At 41.2% G+C, this 10307-nt stretch overlaps 1 protein-coding gene across 1 annotated transcript; it reads left to right on the forward strand.

The window, feature by feature from the left end:
- The first annotated feature begins 3623 nt into the window (after positions 1 to 3623).
- Positions 3624 to 4708, forward strand: LOC106319570. Its single transcript, XM_013757939.1, has 3 exons — positions 3624 to 4161; positions 4247 to 4441; positions 4524 to 4708. The coding sequence occupies exons 1-3, from the start codon at positions 3624 to 3626 to the stop codon at positions 4706 to 4708; spliced, it is 918 nt and encodes a 305-aa protein (XP_013613393.1).
- The last annotated feature ends 5599 nt before the right edge of the window (positions 4709 to 10307 follow it).

A 10307-nucleotide genomic window follows, 5' to 3' on the forward strand; every position in this document is an offset into this window, starting at 1 on the left:
ATAGAGTTTAATTCATTAAATAAAGTTAGTTTAGGGGTTTTTCCGTTAAATACTTAATTTAGGGGTTTTTACCCAAAACAAACTTAGTTGAGGGGTTTTAACGTTAAATATCCTTCATAAAAAGTAGTAAAATTCGAAAAGGGAGATAACATGATTTTATAAATGTTTCATAAAAAGTAGTAAAATTCGAAAAGGGAGATAACATGATTTTATAAATGTTTTAAACATATATAAATGTTTTTTTGACTGAAACACATAAATGTTTATATATAATAAGATAGCAATACTGAGCCAAGCATTAAGAAGTAGATTTTTCTTTTGAAAAAGTTTAAGATAAGTAGATTTATAATAAAGTTTTTAAACTTTTTGTATTGAGTGTTATATCATATGGACAGTTTAACATTAACATTCTCAGCCATATATACACATGAATTTCTGTTATTATTACTTTAGAAAAAACTTAATGTGTTTGGGGCATCATTTTTATGGTGTCAGTTATCATGATGGGCTGGAATTTTTAACCGAATTGAACCGAAAAATTCGGTTTTCGGTTAGTTTGGTAAAAAATTGGTTTTCAATTTTGTTTGGTTTAGTAATCGGTTACCTCGTTTTTCTATAAAAAAAATCCAAACAGTACTAATCTTAACCGAATTTTGAACCGAGAACTAAACAAAATCCGATTCGAAATAGCCGAATTAACCAAACTAACCAAAATCCGAATCATTTTTTTTAATTTAAACCGAACTAACAGAAAAACAGAAAACTTTGATAAAAAAATTGAAACCAAACCAAACCAAAAAATGTTTGGTTCACTACGGTGAAATTTTGACCAACCTGAATTCACCAAATTCTGAACACCCGAATAGACTGAACCCGCATGCCTAAATACAGAGAAATCAACATGGGTTACAAACACGACGGGCTCAAACAAACTGTGGGCCCTTGGATAAACTGACTCCTACTAATACTATTTATGCCAAAAAAATTGAGGCTCTGGGTCTAAGCCCAATTGCCATGCCTCCTAAGTTGGCCTCGTTAAAAATTTGTGTACTTTCAGGTTTCAAAATCAATACTCCTTATATAAATACAGCAAAAACTCTATAAATTTATATGTTGGTACCATGATATTTTCTTAATTTTTTTAAAAAATTAAATTTCTTTTTTTGTTTTAGCACATTTCTTTATAAAATAAGAAAATAATTATTTTATCTTATATACATTAATTTGATTTTTGAAATTTGATTTTCATATTGTTTTTATTATATTATTTAATATATATATATATATATATATATATATAATATATAATATGTTTCAGAGAATTTAAATGTTGTATTAGATATAGTTTTATTAAATAATATTAAAATATATTAAAATATATTGAAAGTGTTATTAAAATATCTAGATAACTTCATTGTGAAATAAAATTAACAATACAATATGTTATATAATATATAATATATATTATTAATTTATAGTTTTAATGGAACCATATATTTATATAATTTTTTAAGAAAATAATATCTTATTGTTTTATCGATTTGCGTCATATTTTGAACCGGTTCAACTCGAAACATAAAATTTTATTAATTTATCAAGTATTAGTTTATAGAATTTCTATTGTATATTAATCAAATGATGTTTATTTTAATAGTGTAGTATACGTTCATTCAGAGGTATAGCTTAATTTGAGTGGAAAGTAAGAAGTTTGTTCTACTGAAATATATATGATCAAAGCATTAAATATATAATGGGATTAAAAGACACATTGGACAAAAAAAAAGACCCAATTGCTGAACAAGATGATAAATAGGGATTTATTTGAAAAACGGTAGCAGTATAAAGGATGTTCAAAAAGAATCATCAAAGGTGGATTTGATCAGTTTGTCAAACTAATTTGAACGTTAACCAAATATTTTCATTTGAATTATAATTATAATTAGTTTGATTCGATTATATGCCATTTCTAGCGTGAGCTAGTGGACATAGTTCCAAACTGTATTGAGCAAATTTGACAGATATATAAAGGACCTGTTGGGACCGATATGACGTGGGCCACACATACATTGAAAGGGGTCCATAGGATTTGCATGGCCGTAATGCAAAACCCCATCCAGGCATTCGAGAAATTTGTAATAATACATAGCCGCTAATTTATAAGTAAATATCATTAAATTTATAATTTAATTATACTCATATAGCCATCTAATATCAATAATGATGAAACACTAGTTTCAGTGCATTGATGATAATTAATGATGTCTGATAATCTTTCAATTATACATAAAATAGTATTAAAGGTGGATAACAAAAGAAAAGAGAACACATTCAACTATTCAAGGTTACATCAACATTATCGGATTATCCAATGATGTCATGGAAACACCCGCATAAAAAAAAAAATACGTAAAATGAAAGAAAAAATAGAATATTCGTTTGGAAATATGCTTTTTCGTACAATATCTATATGACTGTATGTGAAATAAAATTGGAATTGATAATTATTATCTTGTTTATACGTGTGTATCAGTATCGCCCAATTTCCATGTCCAGTTATTCTGAATGAGTGAATGGTCCTACTCTTTGCAACAAAGTTATAATTATAATTATACCAAATGTTAGCAAAAAAAGACAAAGTTATAATTATATATCAAAAAAGGTTTTAACTATACCAATATCTTTAGCAGTACCACCAAAAGATATTTAATAAAAAGTCAAATATAAATCAGAATCTTTAGAATTAATATGATGTGATAATAGAAATATATTAGATCTTGATCCACGTAACCGCACGGGTGTTTATTTTCAATTTTATATAAATAGATATTTATTTTAGATCATTAGTGTAGAAACTAAAATCTACACTAAGTATTTGATAGTGATCGGGGTTTGATCTAGGGAAGACAAATGATGTAGGCAACGATATCTTTAGAACACAACGATGTTAAACAATTTCCAGTAGGTAAAAATGGACTTTATTGATGAATAAGATCGAATACAATGAGTTGAACTAAATCGAGTGATACAAACGAGATCCGTAAAGAAAGAGTCTAAGATCGGGAGGAAAACAAGGTCGATGTAAGTGTGTGTAGCTCTCTTTAGGGTTTTCAACGTGTCTTTCTTCATGTCTGTACTCCTTCCTTTATAGTAAGTCGACCTCGTGACCATTGTAACTGCTCCGCGATCTCCGTCTCTTGTTCTGCGATATCCGGACCTCGAAGTCTTCGCTTTCGAGCTCGATTGCTTGCTATGGGCTTCAGTTCCTTACGGCCCATATCTTTGATCGCGGCCCATTAATGTAATGACCGAAATTGGGTCCAACATTTGTCCCCCAGCCTTTTGGTTTATTTGGGAAACCGAAGGGGCGAAAACTGACGTTACCTGGCGGCGTTGCAATTCTTGGGAAGTGGGATGTCACGCACATCAGCTTGATTTGACTTGTCGGCCATTTTTGAATCGTGTGGTTGAGATCGATAGTTCGTGACCGGTTAATCTTTTGTGTTTCGGGAACTGTTTTTTTTATATATATATTACACTTCACTGGATAGATCGTCTTCTTCGATACTACAATCCTTCTTTCTATTTCATCGTCTTTGGTATTTTCTTTTTCCTGCTTCGAATTTATGGCGCTCGAGAAATTTGGTCCCCACCTCAAGACAATTCTCGAGGCGAAACATATCGAGGCTATCTATGAACTCTGGGGGGTCGATTATACCGTCGAAATTGAACTTCCAGAAGACGGCAGAACTCCGGAGACCATGAGACCGGGGTACGGTGGAGCCTATATGTCGCATTTCGAGGACGGCGGCTTATCGTTTCCTCTTCCTCGTTTTCTTCTTGAGGCGTTGGCCGAACTTAAGATGGCGTTTACCCAGATGGCTACTAACTTTTTTCGCTATTTCTTGGCCTCCTGGGTCCGAGCTCAGGAGGAAGGTCTTGAGTTCGGATTCAGGGAGTTGAAGCAACTGTTCGCTATAAAGCGGAACAATGGCTTTCCTAGCACGATGATTCTTGCTCCCCGCTCTGGTCGTGTTATTATTGAAGGTATTCCCAATAAAGATGATCGATGGAGAGAAAAGTTCTTTGTTTTTAAGGTTAACCCGGCGTCAGTCGGGGATTTTGACTTTGAGAGGATCCCTAGAGAATGGTCCGACGACATTGGTAATTTTTTTTTTTTTTTTTGCGAATAATGTCTGCTCCTGATCGTCTTTTGGCCTAAAAGTCTCCTCTCTTTTTTTATCTGTAGAGCCCTTCAGCCCTGCGCCCATGACTCCCGAGCTTCGTGGGTTAATGGCTACTTTGCGACGTGGTAGTCCTCGATGGCTCGCTTTTACTCATGACCGAATTCGAACCGCTTATGCTCTCCCGTCGGGTGTGAACCGTGCTACTCATGATGCCTTGGTGGCTCCCGTTCGACCCAAGAAAGGTCGTGGCAACAAGAGTAAGTTGTCCTTCTCTTGACAAGATTTTGAGATACTTCATTAGCGCGATCCTAAATCCTTCGAGCTTCGTTTCGTTTTTAGGGAAGAGGGAGAATGAGGTGTTGCTCGATTGTCATGATGAGTTTTCTGAGGTCGGGTCGTTAGAGCGAGCTCAGAAAATTCAGCGCGGGCTGGTTCATAGATCGAGGTTGCAGGCTCAGTCTCCTGGCCTTCAAGCTAGGCCGGTGTCGATTGCTATCCCTGCCGGCGGGACTCGTAAAGCTTAGGATAACTCGGCGAGTTCTGCTGGCGATCGAGGTCTTAACGACGAGGTCGATTCATTGACTCACCGGCGTCGACGTCGGGTCTTGGAGGAGATTAACACTATGACTTTGGGGTCATCGAACTCGGGACTCCCTCCACCGTTACGTGTTTCTGGTGAAGGTACTTCGCGGATTAACTCCGGCGCCCGTCTTTCGAGCGTGCCCGAAGCCTCTTCGTGGGTGTTTTCATATGATAACGAGATTCCTATCCTTGAGAACCCCGATTCCCTCGCTCTGATCTGGCGTAAGATTAGAGCGGAAGGATGCGAGCTCCCTTCTCTGGAGCGTATGTGAGAGTGTGATACCTATATTCGGATGGCAGTTGTGAATGCGATCTGGCGTAAGATCAGAGCGGAAGGATGCGAGCTCCCTTCTCTGGAGCGTATGCGAGAGCGTGATGCCTATGTTCGGATGGCAGTTGCGAATGCCAAGGTACGTTATCTTTCTTCGGTGCTTTATTGAATGGGATGACAATGTCTGATGTTATCGTTTTTGCTTAGGCTATGGAGGCGAGCAATCAATACGCCGCTTTGATGGAGGGGCGATTGGCTAATTTTGCAAGTAAGGAGGAGATCGCGGGTCATCTTCTCACGATCCAACAGCTTCGAGGTGAGTTGGAGGTTGCTCGGGAGGTGGAGAGGCAGCGCGAAGCGGGGATCAAGGAGTCGAAGAAGAATTTGGCTGCTGCTGAGGCGGAGAAGGTCGCTATTCAGAGCGATTTTGACTCGATGAAGGAGAAGCATAGGCGAGAGATCGAAGGTCGAGATAGGCGAGCTCGCAAAGATCGCCACCTTGCTCGTCTCTCTCTTGCTCAAGAATATGATGGGGTTCTGGCTGTCGTGAAGAACAAGTTGGAGCAGAAGAAAAAGGAAACGGCTGCGGAGATTCGTTTGCAAGAGGCGCGAGCTCGTATTGAGGCTTTGACTGAGTATAATGAGGGTGGCTTCGAGATCAAAGCGGAGTTGGAGCATCTTAAAGACCTGGAGGTTTCGCTCGAAGTTGATTATGGTCTTGCTTCGGTGTCGGATCCTTCTCTTAGTCCCCTCGATCTTCCTGAGATTTCTGGAGATTCGGTCAATCAGGATTGATGCGAAGGTTAATTTGACTTAGTTTGAAGTTTGATATGTTCTGATTCCTTTTTGTGTTTTTGTTGTCGAAAAAAACATATATATGTCTTCGACGGATTATGGGACAATACCTCTTTAATTGTATGTTTTGATTTAACTTAAGCTTCATTGAGCATGTTTTTATCCTTTAGGAGGCGTGGAACAGAGACTGATTAGGAATCTGTTTTGTGGGTCTTTATATGGCCTGATAGCAAGTCAATAGAACATGCTACGTTTAGGGGTTGAGTATTCTAAGTAATAGAAGAAAAGTAACAAATGTTTGTTCGGTTGTTTGGGTTGTGCTCGGTGTCGAGCTGCCTACGTATCCTCTTCGAGGGATGAAGCCATTTCGTAGTTCCGTTTTTCTTTGACTGAGCTGTAGGGTAAGGTCGGTAGCTTCCCAACTTGAAGCTTGATAGTCATGGTCGAGGTTTGGGTTTTGAGTCACTTGTAATATTTCTTTAAGTTGTAGGTGTTACAAGGTCTCATTTCTGGGAGGCCAGTTTTGCGTTTTTCTAGCTCGTATACTCCAGTTCGGATTTCTTTGGTGACTTTGTATGGTCCTTCCCATTTTTCTCCAAGTTTTCCTGCCCCTGGTTCTTTCATTCCGTCGAACACTTTTTGGAGAACTAGGTCGCCTACGGATAAAGCGCGGTTTCTTACGTTGGAGTCGTAATAACGTGCCGCGACTTTTTGGTAATTTTGTACTCGTGCTGCTGCTTTTCTCGTCGTTCCTCGATCATGTCTAACTGGTGGATTAACAACTCTTCGTTGAGTTCAGCGTCTTCCGTACATATCCCTCGTCGCTGACTCGGGACCTCGACTTCGGCTGGGATTACGGCTTCGACTCTGTAAGACAGCGAGAATGGTGTTTCTTGGGTTGCTGTGTGGGGGGTCGTTCTGTAAGCCCATAGGGCACCGTACAGCTTTTCGCCCCACCTCTCTTTCTTGAGGTCGAGTCTTCTCTTGAGGTAGTTCATGATATTTTTATTTGTGGCTTCGGCATGACCGTTGCATTTTGGGTATCGGGGGCTTGAGGCCTTAATTTTGATTTTCCATTTTACGCAAAACTCGTTGAATATTTTTGAGATGAATTATGGTCCATTGTCGATTACTATCTCGTATGGTAAACCATGCCGACAGATGATGTTTCCAAATGAAGCTGGTTACCGCGTAGAGGTGACGTTGGAGAATGCTTCGGCTTCGATCCATTTGGTAAAATAGTCGGTGAGTACCAGGAGGAATAGTAATTGGGCTTGTCCAGAAGGTACTAGCGGGCCTACTATATCCATGGACCATTTCTTAAAGGGGTATGGTGAAGATATTGTAGATAATTTTTGAGTCGGTTGGTGTATCATTGGTGCGTTCCTTTGGCATTTGTCGCATCGCATTTTAATGCGAATTGCTCGCTATCATCAGCGATCGTTGGTCAGAAGTAGCCTAGTTTCTTTATACTGAATTTTAGGGATCGCCCGCCAGAGTGGCTTCCGCATGATCCTCCGTGAGTTTGTTTTAGGATTGTGAATGCGTCTTTGGACGACACCCCCAACAAATAAGGCTCGTCTAGGCTTCTTTCGTACAGTTTCTCTTCCATAATAAAATAGCTCGAGGTCCGGGCTTTTATTTTTCGAGCTTCCCATCTTTCAGCGGGGAGTTTGCCATCTTTTATATATTTAACTATTGGGGTTCTCCAATCTGGTCTAGCTTCGAGCTATTTTTTGAAAGCGTCGTGCGCCTCGTTGTTAGTTTCGTGGACGGCTTCTTCAGGGTCAGTTGCTGTGGTTGCTGTTCTTATAGTCCTGACGCGTGATGTGCTTGGGGTTGATTGGTCGTCGAGCTTACCACTGGTTTCGTCATCGAGTTCCTGGCTTTCTTTCCGTGCTCTGCTTCGTGTAGTGATTACATTGATTCACGGGAGGCTGTCTTCTTTAAGATTGCTTTCTTTGCACAGGAGATCTATGCTAGGCTTTTCTATTCCTTCTACCGGTTTCTTTTTACCGCTGGGTTGGAAGTCGAAGCTAGCGCAGCTAGAGCGTCGGCCGACGTTTTATCTCCTCTTGGGTTTTTTGTGAGCCCGAATTTGTCAAATTGTTGAGCGATCTCTTTTAGGACTGTGAGTTATGCTTCCATTCTTTCGTTTTTTGTTTCGTATTCTCCGTGGAATTGGCTCGTGACTAACTGCGAGTCGCTGAAGGCGCTGATTTCCCGAGCTCCGACGCTTCGTGCGAGTCGTAGGCCGGCGATCAGAGATTCGTATTTGGCTTCGTTGTTTGATGCGCTGAATCCCAGGCAAAATGATTGCTCGATCATTTCCCCTGTCGGGGATTCGAGCTGTATTCCGATCCCGGATCCCTGCCTCGATGAGGCCCCATCGACATGTAATTTCCATGCTTGGGAATTCAATTTTGCGCTGTCTTCTTTCGGGACGAGTTCGATTACGAAATCGGCTAACACCTGCGCTTTCGAGCTCGTTCGCGGTTTCTATTCGATATCGTATTCGCTGAGCTTGATTGCCCACTTCGCCAATCTTCCTGATTGGCTTGGACTGTGGAGTACTGCCCGCAGGGGTTGCGATGTCATGACCGTGATTGAATGCGACTTAAAATAAGGTCTTAATGTTCGAGCCGCGGTTACTACTGCTAGCGCTAGCTTCTCCATCACGGGGTACCTGGTTTCGGCGCCTACCAACGATCTACTTACATAGTATATCGGTCTTTGTTCTCCGCTTTCTTCGCGAATTAGCACTCCGCTCACAGCGTGTTCGGAGGTTACCACATACAAAAGGAGGGTCTCTCGTATGGTTGGTTTTGACAGAACGGGCGGTTCGCTGATATATGTCTTAAGTTCTTTTAGGGCGGAGTCACATTCGGTGTTCCATTCGAATTTTTTGTTTCCTTTCAATAGCTTGTAGAAAGGGAGGCATCTGTCGGTCGATCTAGAAATGATGCGGTTCAGCGCGGCTATTTTTCCGGTGAGGCACTGTACATCTCGGATCGATCTAGGAGGTAAGGTATCGATGAGCGCGGCGATCTGTTTCGGGTTGGCCTTGATTCCTCTTTCGGTTACAAGGTATCCGAACAACTCTCCGGAGGCTACTCCGAAAGTGCATTTTGTAGGGTTCAGTTTCATCCCGAATTTATTAAGAATGTTGAAACACTCTTGGAGTTGTAGAACGTGGTCGTTGGCTTTGGATGACTTTACTAACATGTCGTCTACGTAAACCTCCATCGTTCTACCAAGTTGCGTGGAGAACATTTTATTTACTAGTATTTGATAGGTAGCTCCGGCGTTCTTTAGTCCGAACGGCATTACTTTGTAGCAATAGGTACCCCTCTCGGTGATGAATCTAGTTTTTTCCTGGTCGTCGGGGTTCATGAGGATCTGATTGTAACCAGAAAATGCATCCATGAACGAGAGTAGTTCATGACCGGCCGTGGCTTCTACCGGCCGTAGCGTTACCAGCCAGTTGATATGCGGTAATGGGAAGCTATCTTTTGGGCATGCTTTGTTGAGATCGATGAAATCGATACATACTCTCTATTTTCCATTTTTCTTTTTTACTACGACTGGGTTTGCGAGCCGTCAGGATATTGGACTTCGCGAATGGATCCGATTTTGAGAAGCTTATCCACTTCGTCGTTTACCGCCTTGGCCCGTTCGGGTCATAGCTTCCTTCGTTTCTGTTTGATAAGTTTGAACGTAGGATCGATGTTCAGGTCGTGAGAGGTGAAATTGATGTCGATGTCGGGCATGTCTGCCGCAGGCCATGCGAATGTTCTAATATTTTGCTTGAGGAAAGATACAAGGTCGTTTCTGATTTCAGGAGGGAGATCGTTCCCGATGTTAACGCCTTTTTCGAGGGAGATCGTTCTCGTCTAGGGCGATCTGCGGACCAAGCGAACGTTTTGATATTTTGTTCGAGGAACGACAAGAGATTGTGCCTTAACTCTGGAGGTAAACCGTTCCCGATGTTAATGCTTTTTTCAGGGCAACTTTCGTCCAGAGGGACGGTACTGGATAGATCTTTAGCGGGGTCTTTGAGGTCGCGTGCGAGTGGGATATTCTCCTCCTTCCGTGGCATCTTTCGGAATTCGGACATGTAACAGGCTCTAGCTTGTTTTTGGCTTCCAAGTATGGTTTTCTCGCCGGTTGGAGATAAAAACTTCACGCATTGGTGGTAAACCGAGGGGACCACCCTCATCTGGTGCAACCAGGGGCGCCCTACGATGGCATCGAAGGGCATAGGATGATCGACTACGGTGAATTCTGCTTTCAGTTCCAGATTGTAAGCTTTGGTGGTTAATAATATGATCCCGAGCAAACGGATCGAGTTTCCTTCGAAGTTTCCTTCGAAGCTAGCGAAGGGAGTCGTTTCTTGTCTGATCATTGGAATCGGTTCCTCGAACGACCGTAGCATTTTTTGTGAGATAACGTCGACAGCGCTTCCAGTGTCGACG

Source organism: Brassica oleracea, unplaced genomic scaffold (genome assembly GCF_000695525.1).
Source record: "Brassica oleracea var. oleracea cultivar TO1000 unplaced genomic scaffold, BOL UnpScaffold00285, whole genome shotgun sequence".
NCBI classification, from domain to species: domain Eukaryota; kingdom Viridiplantae; phylum Streptophyta; class Magnoliopsida; order Brassicales; family Brassicaceae; genus Brassica; species Brassica oleracea.